This window comes from Amblyomma mixtum, chromosome 1 (assembly GCF_055824585.1).
Source record: "Amblyomma mixtum isolate Tamu chromosome 1, ASM5582458v1, whole genome shotgun sequence".
In the NCBI taxonomy this organism is placed as follows: domain Eukaryota; kingdom Metazoa; phylum Arthropoda; class Arachnida; order Ixodida; family Ixodidae; genus Amblyomma; species Amblyomma mixtum.
The window spans coordinates 194,763,279-194,781,888 of NC_143012.1; the positions used below are offsets into that span (position 1 = coordinate 194,763,279).

Consider the following 18,610-nt stretch of genomic DNA (forward strand, 5'->3'; position numbering starts at 1 on the left):
GGTTTTTACCTATTCCTACTTTTCTCTTCATTGCTTTCAGGCTACCTTCGTTCTTTAGGGCATGCTCGATTTTCTTCATATTAAACTTGCTTATGTCTGCTGTCTAGCGCTTATTTATTAAATTTGATAGCTCTGCCAGTTCTATTCTGTGTGTAGGGTCAGAGGCTTTCATGTTTTGGCGTTTCTTCATCAAAGTTTTCGTCTCTTGAGATAGTTTGCCAGTATCCTGTCGAACGATCCTACTGCCTACTTCTCCTGCGCACTCCCTAATGATAGCTGTGAGATTATCGTTCATTTTTTCAGCATTGAGATCGTCTTCCTAAGAGCCGAATATCTGTCGTGCAGCGGTATCTTGAACTCCTCTACCTTCCCTATTGCCAGTGACTCGTTAATGTGCTTCTAGTTCACTAATTTTTCCCGTTCCCCCCTCAGGTCTAATCTAATTGGAGACCTTAGCATTCGGTAGTCGCTACAACTCACCTTTCCGAGGAACTCCGCATCCTGCACGATACAAATGTGAGCGCATAATACGAAGTGTATTTCATTTTTGGTCTCACCATTTGGGCTCCTCCACCGGAAGAAGGTATTCCCGATCCGTAATTTTTTTATCCCTGTGAACTCTACTAATATCTCTCACTTGCTATTCCTGAGGCCTATGTCATAGTCGCCTACCGCATGTTCTCCGGGATGATTCTTGCCTACATTTGCATTGAATTCGCCCATTAGTACAGTGTATCATGATTTCACATTGTTCATTGCAGATTACAAGTCTTCATAGAAGCTTTCAACGATCTGGTCATTATCGGTAGATGTAGGCGCGAAGGCCTGCACAGCCTTCAGCGTGGACCTCGTATTAAGCTTATTGGGCTCTGCATGGGGAGCAGATGCAAAAAAATGTGTCTCAGTGAGAGAACGGAGAGTAGGAGCCATGATAATAAATGCGAACTGTCTACGGGACATGTTCCCTTCATTACGGAATTCGTGGGCCTTGAACGCGCCCCAGAATTGAGCCGAGAATGTGCACGCTATAGCAGCCGTGTACTCTCCTTCGAGTGCGATTGTTAGCGCGCATGTGCATGAATTCGAATCGCGTGATATAATATAGATATTTCCACCAGTGGCATGAGTAGTTTATGCACAGTGGTGCTTTGAGCCGTAATCAAAAATTTGCTCAACACGAATCAAAAAGTTTCTACTTCCGAGCACCTTTTAATGCAGCGGTTATAAATATCGTGCCAGGTTTTCTATCGCTATTTCATAGCTTTGCTGTTCGTCGTACTTAATGAAGGTCAAGTGCACTTATCTGTATGTGCCACTTGTTGAGCGTGGGAGTGCTTGTTTTTGTTGCGGAAGCAACACTGCGCTAGGTGTGAGCGATTTCGCGGAGCCCCAGAGAGCTTCAATTACGCATGCGCGAGGTGCAAGTGTGAGACAGTTACTGCGTAATTTCCTTTTCTCGAATACATTTTTCACTTTCTTCATTACGGCTCCTCTTTCTTTTTTCACTGCCACTTCCTCCCTTCATGTACGGTGCGTTTCAGGTGTCCACCAAAATGACAAAGAATTACTGCGCCATTTCCTTCCCTCAAAAAACGTTCCATTCAAAGTGCAAGGCATCCCGCCGAACGGGTTTTGGCGTTCTGTGGACTCCCTGGAAGCGCTACAACACGCTGTCGCGTTCCACTTCTAAAAACGAAGCTTAAGCATCATTAAATTGCAGTTAATTAGTACTTAGTCATTAATCAGTTATTAGCCATTGATTAGTAATTTGCCATTACTTAGTAATTTTTACTCTTTATGTGTGACGTCACCTAGTGCTGACGTCACCAGTGCCACAGAGGCAGTCAAAATGGTGCGGAAAACGCTTTCGCCTCTACGCACTTTAGACAAAGTGCCCCCTGAGATGCCGCCGCCGCTGCGATTGCCGCGCCGTGGCTTCCGCAATTCTACTTGGGATGGCCATTGGTCAAACCACAGGCAATTTTGTTTTCGGCAGCCTACCAAGTATTTTAAGCAGGGGGTGAAGAAAAAGCTTTATCACCTCTGCCAATTAAAAATTTGTATTAAAAAATAATCTTATTACAAATGTAGTTCGAGCCTTCATTCAGTCCCCATGCACCTGTTTCTGGAAGCAAAGGAAAGAGCTCGTGTCTACTTCGTGACTTTCACTAGCCAGGTAAACGTTACCTCAACATGATTACCGTATTCGATCCCATGCTGCTCGATTCATCGAATAGGTCATCTAGGCCTTAATTTCTCGGGTTACATAAGGGTAAATTTAGGTTCGAATCTCACATAGAGAGCCTAGCGAAACCCTGAGCCGCCAACATATACTTAAGGGAACTGACAAAGCTGCGTGTCCCATATCGCTTATACACTGACGTTGTAAGAAGTGCGTTACAGGAGACAGGGCTGTGTTTGCCTGATTACAAATACCGGCCTAAAGTGCGCGACAAAAGTGCGAAATAAGACCGCCTCCTGCTCGATTATTTTCGGAAGACAAGCTAAACGCTCGCAGAGTCAGCAGTGTTGCACTTAACTGCTGTAATTTTTCAAGCCGATTTGATGCGTGTTTGGCCGAAGCATTTTAGTTCCTGACCTTAGGGTGTACAAAACCTTCAAAAGTTTCTCTGTAATACCCATTTGAGAAAAAAACTTCCATGAAAAGCAAGAAATTGCCGGATTGAACATCACTGCTTATGCATGCGCAGTTACGTTTAGGGACATTACATTACTTCCATTCGTTAATACATAGCGCTACCCATTGAAAAATTTACTCCGTATAACAAGCTTCTTATAAAGTATGAGATTGTCGTGGATGCGAACAAAGTACAGTCGCCTAGCTCGGCCAAAGTAGGCACGATTTCAGCGCTAACACATTGAAGGGAGCCCAGCAGGTACGGCAGTTCAGCAGGTGCAGTGAAATAAACGTAACCACAATGAAGTAGCTCACCTGCATGTCATACTCTTGTACATTTCAGAAAGAGAAAGACGCGTCAACTGACTTACAGTTTTAAATTTCACCATATCATTTCGACATTAGTTGTTGTTTTCCATGAAACGAATCTCCCGGAAAAGTTTTTTTTTTGCACTTTCCAAATCGCCTATGCTAGCTCCACTTCTAATGAAAAAAAAAGCATATTTGCACCAATCGATCTAGTTTCATTCAGCACTGAGCGTACATGTTCGTACGAACTCAATTATCTTCCTGAGAGATTTTCTCCCTTGCTGAATTATTCAGTTTTGACAACCAGTCTTCTTTTCCAAGTTTAATGAATTTACATGCTATATTCTCCGCCATCACACCAGGATGTGGACAGGACTGGCAAAGTTTTGTTAACAGAACAAACTAAGATGGTCTTTTTTCCATTCTTTGCAGTTCCCAACATTGCAAATCTAGCTTATGGGCCATTCTAACACCGGATATCAGGGTGATAAATGTACAATGTACGTTATGGGCAAAACTACTTAACAAGAGAGCTTGTCTTACCTACAACGGGAAAGTATATCCAGGAGCTCCCAACAATAGGAAAAGCTGTTATCTTGGGCACATCACTAAATGGTTTGGCCGAAGGAAAGCTGTGATTGTCACGTGACCACGCAATTAACTGCATAAAGCATGCATTAGTTGCAAAAGACCTCCGCCGGCCTGCATACCGGAGCATAGTAGCGCACATTCAGCCGTTTAAACGGCGGAATACAGAATGTCTGCCCGGAAAAGAACGGCTGGAAACGTCTAGATGTGCAGGTGCACTGTATTTTGTCCTAGGGCGCGCGCAGTGTCATTGCCGCATGCAATAATAAATTGGTCGCGCCGGCCTCTTTCTCTTTCGTTTTTTTCGTGCAGTCACGTGTCACTTCATTTCTGTATGTTGGGACGAATGCTGGAGCAAACTCGTTTTATTGTAACATTTTATATCATGTACCTCACGCTTTAAAGTCGGTGACAACAGTTTCTTCTAGCAAACAGAAAAGGCTCCTTCATCTTAGTCTACACCTTTCGCGGGCTCCTCCGTAGATAGAACAGCAACCCAGCGTATTTCTGAAAAGACTAGAAATTACAAGCCAAGCAGTGAAAAATAAAATAGGAGTGAGCGCAGTACGTGCGCTAACCAGGCAACAAATTCCTATTTTGAACATTACGTCGGTGATCTACGTTCTCGTAAGATCTGATATTGAAGTTAAGCAGAATAGAAATGACCGGTCCTTATTTGAGCTCTCTTATAGAACTCATCATTTTCCACGGCTGTATGAATGAACACTCATATGCCGGGGCATTTCACAATGAAGATAATTACACACCGCGCTAGGCTCTCCAACATAGTAAAGAGAGCAAAGGATCATGCCCTGTTCTCGCCGAAATGTAGAATTCTTGGACAAACATTTCGAATATTGGATTATTGTAAGGTACTGTCATTCGAGTATTGAATGTAGTGTTCTTATTTTTGGGTGGGTAGAAAAACCTTTTCAAGTTTTTCAATCGCTCGTGTCGAGAAGTTACGAGTGCCATAAAAAACGATTGAGGAACAATTTTTGTGATAGCAAGAACATTTACAGTGAAAAAATGCCAGCCTGCTGTGGGAAGATCTTAGGATATATTAATCGCTACAATGAAATCTTACAAAATATGAAAAGGTGCATTCATAAACTCTTTCCCGTTGAAAAATGTTTTTGTGCGGAATCCCTGGACAGAAGTTAGTGTCGTGCTGCTCGTGTCATTGCTGAATTTAGCGCATATTTCTTCGGGTTACATTTTGCGAACATCAGCATTCATCATTATTTATATATTTTTCAGTGAATAGCAAAGAAGTATCAATGCGGTAGAAAGCTACAATTTTGTGGGAATTCTCCGCGTGTGTTAAGACTAACCCTGTTGCAGAGCGATGTGAGTGATGTGAGTTTTATTTTCCCGGTCGGGCTACAGCTCTTGCATCAACAATGATGTAATATTTAATTGTTTAATAATAGTGAAAATGAGCCCGGCAAATGTGTGCGGAGTGGGTGCGCGACACTTGCGTTTGAATCTGCGGGTAAATTGGAGATCATAGTGTTTTGGATATTGACAATAAAACTATTGAATACACAGACTGCGTACCGCTTCATCTCACAAGTGTCCTTTGAAGCCTGGGGAAGGCTTAGCATAGATCCGCGAAAATACAAACGTTTCAGCGTTCAGCTAAAGTTCACCTTTTAGAGATATTCGAAAAAGCTAACATGTTTCCAAAAATGAGCTGGGTAGGAAACACTCTGGTTCTGATATTTGCGGGCGTTCTTTTCTGGTGTATAAAATCAGTCTACTCTGAATTTAGTTGCTATTAATACATGTCATATAGTCTCCTTTTCTCTTTCTCGAAGGGACTATGCTCGGGCTATAAAGTCAACAAGTCATCGTGTAACCGGGGTGACTCTGAAGTCATTACGCAGGTTGGAGAAATAGCCAAGGAAAATAGCCTTCTTTGAATGCAGAAATAAATTTGACCGAGTGAGGCAAACTACAAATGTTAAAACTGATATGGCATGGCAATGAAAGACATGAATACCAAATAATTAACACGTTAATCTTCTCTGAGATAAAGTTTTATGTGCAGGCTTGCTTAATGCAGATGAATCTTGATTTTACGTTTTAAAACTTAACGAAAAACTTTCAGCTGGTAGAAGGAATACAGGTATAATGGTGTTTGCCCTTATACAGTCCTCTCTCTATGGATAGTCTGTGAACCTTAATTATTCTTTCTTAAAAGAATATTGCTCCACTGTTCGCACCCGGCACATGGCCCGCACCAGCAAGTTGTCTAATATGCTCATAAATATATGTGAAACATGCCGTGGGCATCATAAAATATTATATTGCCTACACGCTGGCATTTCATGCTTTATTAAGCGATGTGGAAAAAGGTACATAATTAATCTTCCTTATAGACAGTGCGCAAAGAGCAGAATTCACCCTTTTAATCATGTATATGTCATCCACTGTAGCTGAAAATCACGGCACAGAAACGTGACTAAGTATGCGGTAAGGATTTCTATTTGTTAAAGCGTTCTGTAAACCAGAGTCCAAATTTGCATGCCACACGTATCCGAACAGTATGAAAACACCGGATTCAGGACCACACTCACTGTTCAGAGCAGATCTCTATACCTTCCGTCCCGATTAGCACCAAAGAAATTCGTAGAACTACTTTGTACGACTATCACGTGTCGAATCCAGGTATCAGGATTGTTCAGGAAGACAGAAAACGTGCATATTGTCACGTAGTGTTGACTGCAGTCCGGAGAACTGGAAAACACCAAGAATGACTTCTAAACGACTCTTTAATTGGGCTCACTAGCGCCCGCAAAGAACTGAATCATTAGGCGGCGGCGTAGCAACAAGAGTGCTCGGCGGTCGTCGAACAGAATCCCCGCCGCTGTCGGCAGGGCTCTTTTTAAAGCTGATAGCGAACTGTCGAGATACACCTTGGAAAGTTACTAGAACAGTCTGGCGCAAAGTAGAATTGGCTCCACCTGTATGCGATCAATCGAGATAAATCTAGGTGCGTCGTGCGTCACAAACGAAACGATAAAGCGGCGTCTCGGCCGCTTTGAAGCATGAACAAACAAACAATTCAAACAAACGCTAGAAAGGTTCGCGGCAATATATCTCTAACTTTTCAGGCTAGCATAAATACACATCAGTAACTGTGCAGAGAAAAGTTAAAGTAATATGCAAAACCACCTTCACATTACTAAGGCACTGCCGGCGTGATAGACAGGGCGACCAAGATTTTGAGAAATACTGGCATCAACCAAGATTTATTGATGAAAGGAGATTTGGGGACCAGCTCAGCCATTTTATCCAACAATACGGATTTCTGTAAACAAAAAAGCGGCATTACCATGGGCGCTGCGATCACGGCTACTAATGACTGTTGAAACTACGTTTTCTTTTCATGTTTACACTGTATGTCTTTTGTATGTCATTCTCTTAAGCCCGCCTCCCGAGACGAAAACTAGACACCTCTCGCTTGTTTATGGCCGGCGGCGGCTCCCCTCGGGCGACGGGACTCTGGGAACCCGAGGGGAGAGGGGCCAAAGGTTGAGACGGGCGGAGAGCTGTTCCGTCTAGAGGGGCATTGGAAAAGGGCAGAACGATCGGGGAGCCCCAACGATGAGCATGTAATTTCTCGAGCTCTTGCTCCCCTCCTAACGAACAGTTTGATTGTTTCTTGTTTCTTGCAATAAACGAAGTTACATAAACGATAACAGTCTACTGTCTACAACGAGGAACTAAATCAGTTTTAGTTTCTACAAAACATTTTTGGTGCCGAAACCCGGGAACGGATTACTCAGGAACATCGACCGGACCCAACGACTCAGCGTGCCAACGACAGCAACATGGATGTTCTCAGGAAAAAGAGGAAGGCCGTCAGAAGCCAGGCGACGCGACTGACCAAAGAAACGGACGACATCTTGGCTGCTAAAGAGGCACCCACCGTCGAAAAGGTGAGCGTGCTTCTTGAACGCCTACAATTGGTCAAACAACAGCTCAACGAGGTAGACGCGGCAATCGAGCCAAATATCAAAGAAGATGAAGCGGAGGCTGAATTCGAGCAAGTCATCGAGTACAGTGACAAAATTGCTACCTGCATTTGCCGACTAAAACTCAAGAAAGAGCAAACCGAACAAGAAAGCAGAAATCAGGAAACCCAGATTAAAGCTACCGTTGGTAGTGCTTCCGTGGCTCAAAGGATTAAATTACCGAAGCTGGAACTAACAAAATTCGACGGCAAACGAAAAAACTGGCAGCCATTCTGGGAACAATTTGAGGTGGCAGTTCACAAAAACACGGAACTCTCTAACATCGACCGCTTGAATTACTTGAAGACGCTGCTGACCGGAGAGGCCTTGACAGCAATTGCCGGACTGCAGGCATCAGGTGATTGCTACAGCGACGCGGTCGACATCTTGCGACAACGATTCAGAAATCCGGAAGCGTTGATTCAGGATCATATGCAGGGCCTAATCGATGTGAAACCTGTGTTCTCCGCAAGGAACGTGCGAGCTTTGAGAGGGCTTTACGATGAGATACAGGTTCACATGCGGGGGCTGAAGGCGCTGGGTATCGATGAAGACGGCTACCAGGCGATGCTGTATCCGCTCCTTCTCCGCGCTCTCCCGAAGGAATTGATCTTGGGCTACCATCGTTCACACTCTGAGACCCAAGAGGAAGCGACGTCTGTGGTGGTCGACGATTCAGGGTCAACGACATCGTCGTCGGACAGCTCACTGTTGACGCCGCTTCGTTCCCTGCTCAGATTCTTCCGCTTCGAGCTTGAGAGCCGCGAAAGAACGCTGGAAGACAGGCCTGACGACGCACATGGTAAGCCTGATTCTCATTTTGATGGGCACAAGGCACGAACGCATCGAGGGAACGCTCACCCTTCTTCGGCCTCAGCCCTGCATGGTGCAGCCAACTGCATGCAATGCGTGTTTTGCGACTCAAAAAGACATGAAAGTCAAGAGTGCGAGTCGAAGATCACAGTAAACGAGAGGAAGGCAATCCTCACAGCGAAAGGCGGATGCTTTCGTTGCACGAAGCATGGACATCGTTCAAGGCAATGCAGGGTTAAGATCAGTTGCAAGAGATGCAAACGCAGGCATGCGACAGCGATGTGCGACCCTGCCATCAACGATGCCGAGAACGCACGGTCGGCCAACGAAGGGGTACAGCCAGTGAGCCTGCATGCCTCAGGAGCAGAAAAGGACCCCACTCACCGCACAGTCCTAATGCCTACTGTTACAGCCTTGAACAAGGGGACAAAAGCAAGAAAAGTCTCTCGAGTTCTCTTTGATAGCGGCAGTCAGAGAACCTTCACAACGGAAGACTGCTCCAGAAAACTCGGGTGCAAATTGCTCGGGACAGAGTTACTGTCGGTGGGAGTATTTGGAGGAGGACAGACCAGACGCACATTCAGGCGAGTTGAAGTGTGCCTTCTCCGACGAGACGACCCAAAATCGCAGTACGAAATCGAAGCCCTAGAAATACCTTCTATATGTGAACAGGTTATCCCTTGCCCCAACGAATTGATCAGAGAAACACTTCAAGATCTGATGCTTCCTTTGGGTGATGATTCAGCTCTTAACGACGGCACACCGATTGATGTGCTGATTGGCTGCGATCAATATTGGGAATGCGTCACCGGGAAGGTGAGAAAGCTGCCCAACAAGCTGACTGCCGTCGAGACGGTATTTGGGTGGGCAGTTCAGGGCCAAGCACTGACCAAATGTCAAGAGACAGTTTGCACACATGCTTTTGTCATGAGAACGACCGTGGCTGATCGAGAAACCGCTCCGATTCTAAAGATGTTCTGGGAGTTGGAAAACACCGGTGTGTCAGACACAACGAACACAAATTCAGGCTCCAAAGCCCTGGAAGAATTTACTAAAAGTATCAAGAAGATCAACGATTGCTATGAAGTAAAGCTTCCTTGGAAAGACGATGTGGAAATGTCTGACAACCGCGGAGTAGCAGAGAATCGCCTTCGGTATTTAACGAAGCAGTTAAGCAGGAACCCGAGCCTCATGAGATATTGCGACTCCGAAATGCGGCGTCTAATTGACGAGGGCATAGCAGAGAGGGAAACAGACGCACATTGCGACGACTCTCAGAGAGTGTACATGCCCCATCAACGTGTACTGCGCCAAAGAAGTACGACCACTCAAGTGAAGACCAGCGAGCTATGGTGGAACGGGCCACAGTGGATAAGAGGTTCAGCTGAGGTATGGCCGGTTGAACCCCAACAAGGCGACTTCACTGTTGAAGAACTCGAGCAGAAAAAGGAGGTCGGTGTCTTAAACTCCACCTGCGATAAAGAAGATGAGCTGCTGGATCTGAAAGAATTCAGCTCTGTATCTAGAGTGAATCGAGTAACAGGTTGGATTTTCCGGTTCGTGAAAAGTCTGCGATCTGCTGACAGGAACTCGGGCCCTTTGACTGCAGCAGAAATCGAACATGCGGAAAAATTTTGGCTGAGAAGAGTTCAGCAATCAGCATTTTCTGCGGAACTGGAAAGCACAAAGAAAGGCAGCCGCATCCAAAACGACTCCGCCTTGAAAGAATTCGCGCTGTGGACAGACGAAGACGGCCTACTGAGGATTGATGGGCGAATCTGCTCTACAGAGACGACACTCGAAAAGCGACACCCGATTGTGCTCCCCAAGCATCATCGCTACACGACGCTGCTGGTGCACCAAGCCCATCGACAGCTGCTTCACGCAGGCGCAAGAGACACACTTGTGCAGCTGCGAGACGAGTACTGGATTGTGCGGGGGCGTCAGCTTGTGAAAAGTGTTGTGAGATCGTGTGTGGTGTGTAAACGGCACAGTGCCGCGCACTTCGACGCAGCAACGGGGCTGCTTCCCCCTGACCGGACGTCCCAAGCGGACCCGTTTCAGGTCGTCGGCCTCGACTTTGCCGGTCCCCTCATGGTGAAGGAGAACAGTCGGACCGTAAAGTCGTACATCGGGCTCTTTACGTGCGCTGTGACGCGGGCCGTGCATCTTGAACTTGTAGCAGACATGAGCACAGAACGATTCCTACAAGCTTTCCGTCGTTTTGTGTCACGCAGAGGCTTGTGCCGAACTATTTACTCTGACAACGCTCTTTCGTTTAAACGAGCGTCAAAAGATATGGGCATTTTGTGGAAGCTCCTGCGGCACCCTGAAACTCAGAACCATTTTGCCAATTCCGGCATATAATGGAAATTTATAGCGGAGCGCGCACCGTGGTGGGGCGGATTCTACGAGAGGCTGGTCCGTAGCGTGAAAAGCGCGCTGAGAAAAACGATCGGACGCCAGTGCCTAGACGCCATTGAGCTGTCAACAATCCTGGCTGAGGTGGAGGCAGTAATAAATTCTAGGCCCCTCACGTACACATATGAGGACCCTAAAGACGGTGCTCCGCTCACGCCGTCCAGTTTCCTGACGGGAAGACGCTTGACTGCTCTTCCTTCGCCTGAAACACGAGCTATCGAAGCGTCCGCCGCTTCTCTCCGGGCGCTCTGGAAGAAGAGAGGGCGAATGCTAAATCTTTTCTGGCAGACATGGCAGCGAGAATACTTGGGGCAGCTACGCTCGGCCTTTGCCTCTAAACGACCCAGAGCCGTGACTCCCCGAGTCGGAGAGGTTGTTTTGGTTCGAGAGAATCAACCGCGACTGCTCTGGAAAACTGGAGTCATCGCTGCCGTGTTTCCTGGGCGAGATGGCAGAGTTCGTTCTTGTGAGGTCAGGATGCCGCAGGGGAGGACTTTGCGACGCCCTGTTCAGTTACTGTACCCATTAGAGTTTTCGGAAACGTAGAATGAGCAGGCTCATTCGGCGGGGCAGTGTTGAAACTACGTTTTCTTTTCATGTTTACCCTGTATGTCTTTTGTATGTCATTCTCTTAAGCCCGCCTCCCGAGACGAAAACCAGACACCTCTCGCTTGTTTATGGCCGGCGGCGGCTCCCCTCGGGCGACGGGACTCTGGGAACCCGAGGGGAGAGGGGCCAAAGGTTGAGACGGGCGGAGAGCTGTTCCGTCTAGAGGGGCATTAGAAAAGGGCAGAACGATCGGGGAGCCCCAACGATGAGCATGTAATTTCTCGAGCTCTTGCTCCCCTCCTAACGAACAGTTTGATTGTTTCTTGTTTCTTGCAATAAACGAAGTTACATAAACGATAACAGTCTACTGTCTACAGCGAGGAACTAAATCAGTTTTAGTTTCTACAATGACATCTTTACGATGGAGGCCGCTGAATAAAAAGCACTACACTCACGTCAAAAACATTGTAAGTTCTTATTTTCTGCATTGACGAGTGCTTCTGCATCTTAAAGAAATCAGAGGTGGAAAAGTTCTTCGCGCCTCGGAATTCTGTCCAGGCCCTATAAGAACACAAGGCAGAGACCAGATTTCTCGGCTCGTAGAAAGCCATCACACACAGGTCGCTGTTAAAATCTTAATTCCAATCTTCATATTAACCAAAGGCGTGGTCGTCTCGACTCTTCTAGTGAGAGCATAGTGCATGTGCTCTCTTGAAGCGGCGAGAAAAATAGAAGCCACCATGCTCGCCGATCTATAGAATAATGCCCACACATGTGGCTTTATTTAACCCGTTTCTCACCGTCAGAGCCGGAGTGCAGAGCAGCAAATTCATCAGCGATGCAGCGAAACGCACTCGCGTTGTGCTTCCATACCTCAAGGGCGCCAGCAAGGCAATGGTACGCATTCTGCGAAAATGCGACATCTGCGTTTTCCACAAACCCGTTTCAGAGATCACCAGCTTTCAGCAAGGGCCCAATGAAGACGTGCGCAGAGAGCAATAGTCGGGTGTTATCTTCAAAATTCCACGCTCTGACTGCACGGCCTCATACAGTGGCCAGACAAAAGCGGTGAGACCGATAAATTTGCAAGAGTAGATACTTCAAATATGAATACACAGTGCCTGAACTGGAAATAAGAAATGACCTTTTTTTTTAGTGCAGTTATATTTTGAAACAGAGAATGTGGAGGAAAAGTGAGAATTCTGCGTTCAATGCCGAAAGTGCGAGCTGTTTTTGTTAGCCGGGCCGCAGAACTGGGCAGGTTTCACACACGTGTCGAGAAAATTTTTTTTTTTGCTCATTAACAGTGAATTCCCCAGCTGGCTGCAGATGAGTTGACAGTTAGGAAAATTCCAAAGTTTTCCTCTTGTTTGAATGAGGTTAAATGGAATGTATTTCACGCGGAAAAAAGAGCAGCAGAGCACGTGCTGTCACGCCGCTGTATTCTGTTATTGGTTCTCTTGCGCCGAATCCCACTCGCTTTAACGGCTTGCTGTACGGCCTCAACGAATGTGCACTAATTTTTAAGCAAGCCGTAGAAATGAACGGAAGTAGATGATGCGAATTCTCCAGCCAGTTCGTTACTTCTGTAAAGAAAACCGAAAAGCAAATTTTGGTTATCGTTGTCATTTCAGTCCTACATGTCTGTTTAACCCCCAGCTACTTCAACCAACCTATTGATTTTTCTGACCAGCCACCGACCCGTAAATGATAAATCTACGGATCATGCGCGAATAACGGAGAATTGATGTTTTTCGCTTTTTCAGGAGACCGTGGCAGTCATGAGCCTCGAGCCTTTTCGTCACCTGTATTTGTTTTGGGGGTTTTAATGTTAATGTGTCTGTACTGAATGCCTAGCGGAACAGCCCGTAAGGCGCATTAGAAAAAATAGAAATTGCCGAATGGTTTCTTTACCACTTTCCTTGAACGCAGAAATCTTTTACGCGCCGAAAATGACTCTTAAAAGATTACGCGCTTTTACTCGCCGAAAATGATATAAAATGACGGTGCATGAGAACCTTAAAGGGACACTGAGGAGAAATTGAAGTTGACTTGCGTCGACAGAATACCAGCTCCTGATTACAAAAACGCCATTCATACTGACAACAAAGCTCCTGGAACATAGAAAAGAGCAAGAACCAAAATACAGGTATCGCCGCCACAGGCCAAACTCGCAAGTACAAGCTTCATGGCGTCATAGGACAAAACAGTGTTGCTAGAACCAATAGTTCTAGCAACACTAGGACACGAGAAGCTACGAATCACTGCGGCGCAGCAAATGCATGCGCAAATCTCCTTGACGTCACCAGATGGCGCCACGTACCCGATAGCTACGCGCGCTCCTGCAGCGCCGGGACCAATCAGCGCTTGCTCTCAGCGGTATGGGGACTCCCGGTATTCCGCTAACGGTAACAAGGTACACGGTATGCTAAAGGCGTCTATTTGCGAGAACTTCGTTGACGACTTCGAGAACGGGATCCATTGTAACGCTGAAAACGCCAGTGCAAATGTAAACGAAGCGACGGCCGCAATAGCCGATAGATGCCTTCAACGTGCGGCCGGCGGTAGCTTTCTTTTCGGCTGCTGCTGGGCCGCACTGCTGGCCGCCAGAAATCACGGAGTCTGCGTTACGTCATGTGAATGTCATGTTTCACGTCACTTAGTTCTGTGTCGTCATAGCAGAATCCCAAGTTTGAATCAGAGCGGCGGGAAAAACTATTTCAACTTCGAATCCAAATTTCTTAGAAATAAATGCATCATTCGCTGCCGGCCAAGTGGCAACAAAGCCATGAAATGCCGAACTATCGGATTTTGCTATAAAAAAATACTAATAGAGCTCTCCTCAGTGTCCCTTTAAAGCCGCTTTCCCCTTTCCGCCCTCAACGATGTACAGGTGCCCACAAGAGTTTTCGGAACAGAAAAATTGCATCAAAACTTAATCTCTGACGCCGCTTCAGCGTGGAACCATGAACTGATGGATGAAGTCTGTACTTTCCTTCGCGAACAAAAAAATGCACTTATTAATGATAGGCTGAGTCTCTACGTAACGGAAACAATTGGGGCTTTTTGTGCTTTAGGCTTATCGAAAACTTTTGTGGGCACCTGTGTGTTCCAAATATTTCATGTAGACACGGGTTCCCGTCTCGCCTTTCGAGCTTCAAAGCGTACCCGTCCAGTGTCCCCTACTATGATCGGGTATTGGCCTCCAGCCTAAGTGGATTAGCAGACGGACTCTCCGGGGGCTGACGATGAGTTAGGAAAGACTTCTTGGTGGGAACAGCCGAAATAACAAAACGCAGACACAGAAAGGAACACACAGAACGTAGACGAAGCTGACTGTCAACTAAAATTTTATTGGAAAACCCGCGTTTTTTGTTTCCTTGTCAAAAAGATCTTGCTTTTATCTCCCGTGGGGTTCGTTCAAGAAAGAACTTTCTTTTCTTTATAGAGAGATTGATGGTGTACTAACGCACCGCTGTCCTGTTTCCCGTATCGCCAATGCCTCAAGGATCTCACATGTCACTTGGTCTGCATACCTTTCCATGACTTGAACTTCATGCAACTAGGGCTCACACTTGCGCACTTTTTTGCGCACTTGCGCACATAGAACGTCTACGTTCTGTGTGCTCCTTTTTGTGTCTGCGTTTTGTTATTTCGGCTGTTCCCACCAAGAAGTATGAACCAACTAGCTCAGTTTTCTACTCTTTTAGGAAAGACGTCGTCGGGAGTTAGACTCGCGGCGGGGCGACGTCGGTGGCGGCAGCAGCAGAAAGCATTCTTTCCCTTTTCTGCGGGAAGAAAGGAAACGAGCCACACATCGCCGAGAGGCGAATTTCGGCGGCGCGGCCGCAATGCCTCAGGGCTCGTCGAGCCGCACGGTGGCGTTGAAGACTGTCGCCCTTTCTTTTCTCGATGGAGAACGACGACGACAGGCGAAGCAACTCCTCTTTCCCTAAGCTACGTGGGGATAAATGAAGGTGAGTTCTTCGGAAAAATTATCTTCCAAGAAATAGGTGTTCAAAGCTACCCTGGTCCTGGGCAGGCTTTAGCGGATTGTGCTCATGATGGTGGCTCACCGTCACTGCAAGAAGTGCTGCATCGCGGTGGCCACATCATCATAACCTGCGGATCCGCTGCGAGGGGGAAGCGGTGCGATGGGCGGCAGCCCAAGTTTGCTCGAGAGATCCCTGACTGCATACTCATCCAGTAGCGAGATTCCCCGGTTGGGGATCTAGGGATATGATAGCGGACATAAAACCCGCCTCATGCTTATCCTGTGAGCTATATCATATAGCTTCTGATGGAATGACAACGTTCTGATATGTCATGCGCCTTATCACAACTTCATAAGCTTCTTCTACCTGAGAGCATTGTAAATAATCTAAACAAACTTTAAAACTCACCTCCTCAACAGCTGTCCGGCTCTCGCCACTCCGTCTGCGGTCGCATCGTCCTTGTACAGATGCATATAAGAACGTGGGCTGCAACAACTGGTACCAGCGATGTGATGTACCACAACCGCAAGAAGGCATTGGTGTGGTAGTCTGTGCGGCATCTTGCTTCTGGTAATGGTAGGTCCACGATCTCTTTTCTTGGTTTTACAGCGTTTTAAATTTTGAGGGTATTTGTAGACCTGGGCAATGAAAGGTTGCTCTTGAGATTGCCTGGGAATCTTTCTCTGACATCAAGGCGGAAAGCTGGGCTAGTTGGTTTGACATAGCTAATTAAAAGACTAGCGCATAAAACTAGGACAAAGACAGAGAAGGAGACAGGACGAGCGCTCGTCCTGTCTCCTTCTCTGTCTTTGTCCTAGTTTTATGCGCTAGTCTTTTAATTAACTTTCTCTGACCACCTAGTGTAGAGATTAGCCGTCGCTTCAGAGGAGTGATGGACGGGAAACAGCCGTGCACATCGGACCTACTTCTGATACGAAAGGATTTTGGAATCATTTTTGGGTCGTTTAATGGCAAACTGTTCTTAATTGAGGCTGCTCAGGGAAGCGATGCCGACGCACGAGAGATAGCCGAATGTTGGGAATACATTCAGGACGCCGTAAGGAAATAACAGGAAAGGGAGAGACGAGACCGAGAGCGTTAAGAAGAACAAGAGGATCGAGAAAAAGTGCCCGCCCGGCACGATGAACGCAAGAAAGCAGCCGGCGAAGAGCGGGAAAAGGAATGGGAAAGAAAGCTGCCGCAAATTACGCGAAAACTTAACTTCATCAGAATTCAAAGAACGCGATGTCGTTTAACGGTTTTCGTAAGTGGAGAAGGCTACACAAGTTTTCTGAAAAATTTTGAAGACATTTGTACAGAAGAGCAGCCAGACCGGGCCAATAGCGGATAATGTTGCTGGCCATCTTTCCGGGTGATGTCGCCGGCCAACTAGTGCGCCTGCTGGACGAGGACGTCCACAGCTACGAGAAATTTAACCGTGTTTTCTTCTGGTACTTTGGAATTCGCGCAGAGGCCAATTGGAAATGCTAAATTGACAGTGGGAAGCGCTACCATGACGGCGTTACAGACGAACCTAGGAGCTTCACTTCATCGGCTGATGATACGAAGTCTGCTCAGAAGCTCTAGGATAGTACACTCAGCTCAAGACTACTTCGGCAGGGAGCACCGATGAGTTATGTCGGTAAGCTACCGAAAAGTGTAAATCTGCAAATTTTAGCGCCTGGAGGAATAGGTTGGATGACAATGCTAGAGCGGTGAAAAGTGCAAAGCGGTGGTATCGAGCCAAAAAGAGCGTGCACTTTCCGCGAAGGAGGCGGATTTCTACAGTCGAGAGGACCACACGCAGGAAGAAAGTCCTTATGATTTCGATGACACAGAAAAAGCCATCGTTTTCTCATTTGCGGGTGGTCGTCACGAGAGTTCAGTGACGGCCAATTTTGATGAGATCCGAGACCAATCTGTGAGATGCGACAAAGTCGCGAAAAGAGCCGAGCAACCTACTTCGTTAGCGCTCGCTGCGAATGACAACGAAAGCAAAGCGCCCTGTACTATCCCTGTCACAGAGGCTACTTTAAGAAATGCAGCTTATGTTTTCACCAATAAATAAAGTAGTGAGTACGTATGCCACCGCAGAGAAGGAATCAAAGGAGACCGTTCTTCGATGCGGGTGGCCAACAGTAGTAGCCAAATACTGGAGATCACGCTTGGCTGTAAAGAGAGTGACCACGAGTCAACTGGGGGTGACTCTGAAACTTAGGCCAGGGAGCAACGTTACCCAAATAGTATGGTTGAGATCATAGTGCAGGCCAGGGAGTAAGATTCGTAGGCCTTTGTTGTAAGAGCGATGAGAGGGAGAAGTTATTATCTAAAGAATAGACGCTACAGTCGGGACTTCGGACCGACCAAGAGTTCAATAAGGCAGCTCGGTGCGGCTTGAAAACATGCAGGTGATGAGTGAGTGCAAAATCACTGTAGATCATGGGGAACGGCCAGGAGAGGAGCTGTCATGCTCGAAGGATATTTCAGGAGCGACCAAGGAGCCAGATGAGCCATCGCCTATCTCTGACAACGAGGTACAGGCGAATTGGATAAGCCAATAAAATCTTGCACGCGATGAGCCGCGCAGACCCTCTAATCAACTTCGGATGCAGGGCAGAAGTCTGCAGGTGTGAACAGTAAGAGCACCGCGAAAACTGCAGACGCGCAAGATAAGTCTAGACTAGCAGTTTCAAAACAGTGCTGGAGCACAAAGAAAGCCAATCAAGGTGCGTTCGGAAAAAAAAAAAGAAAGTACGGCTGAAGAAGCCTGTGATTTGAAGGCCGGCCATGCATGTGTCCTACCAAAATTGTTAACGCGGCGCTCAGAGATTCGCAGGCGTCACATGAAAGTTACGCTAACAAGGCGTGTCCAGGTTATGGTGGCAAGAGGGGGAGGTGTGTGAATTGGCGGGGCTGCGCCGTGCGCGGCGGCGTCCCACTTCTTCATGCGCCAAAGGCGGCGCGCGCATCTTGCCCAGCCAACCACCGACTTTGTGCGTAAGCTTGGAGGCACGTAGCTGCGCCCGGTCTTCAACGTAATTAGTAGAGGCCGGATTTTTAGGCACTAAAAAGCACGTTTTAGGCGCCATAAAAAGGCGGTTAAAACTGCATTTTAGGCACCTAGCGGAGAAAAATAGGCACTATAAACTTTATGAAAAGTGCACACAGTTACGAACTTCAGCGAGCAATATCTGCCGTAAAATAAAACAAAAAGACAGCAAGAATGATTTCGGACCTTAAGCAAGGTGCAAACATTAGAAGCCGTTTTTTTAAGG

The 18,610-nt window shown here is 46.8% G+C and overlaps 1 protein-coding gene across 1 annotated transcript in view; it reads right to left on the reverse strand.

Annotated features, from left to right (window-relative positions):
• The window catches only part of LOC149370468 (putative cytochrome P450 49a1), a 73,872-nt gene extending 70,207 nt beyond the window's left edge, over positions 1-3,665 (reverse strand). Inside the window, exons 1-2 of the mRNA XM_089577798.1 lie at positions 3,658-3,665; positions 3,491-3,579 (exon numbers count right to left, since the gene is read on the reverse strand). Of these exons, the coding sequence (XP_089433924.1) occupies positions 3,491-3,579; positions 3,658-3,665 (97 nt within the window). The remainder of the gene's footprint in view (positions 1-3,490; positions 3,580-3,657) is intronic.
• Positions 3,666-18,610: the final 14,945 nt, after the last annotated feature.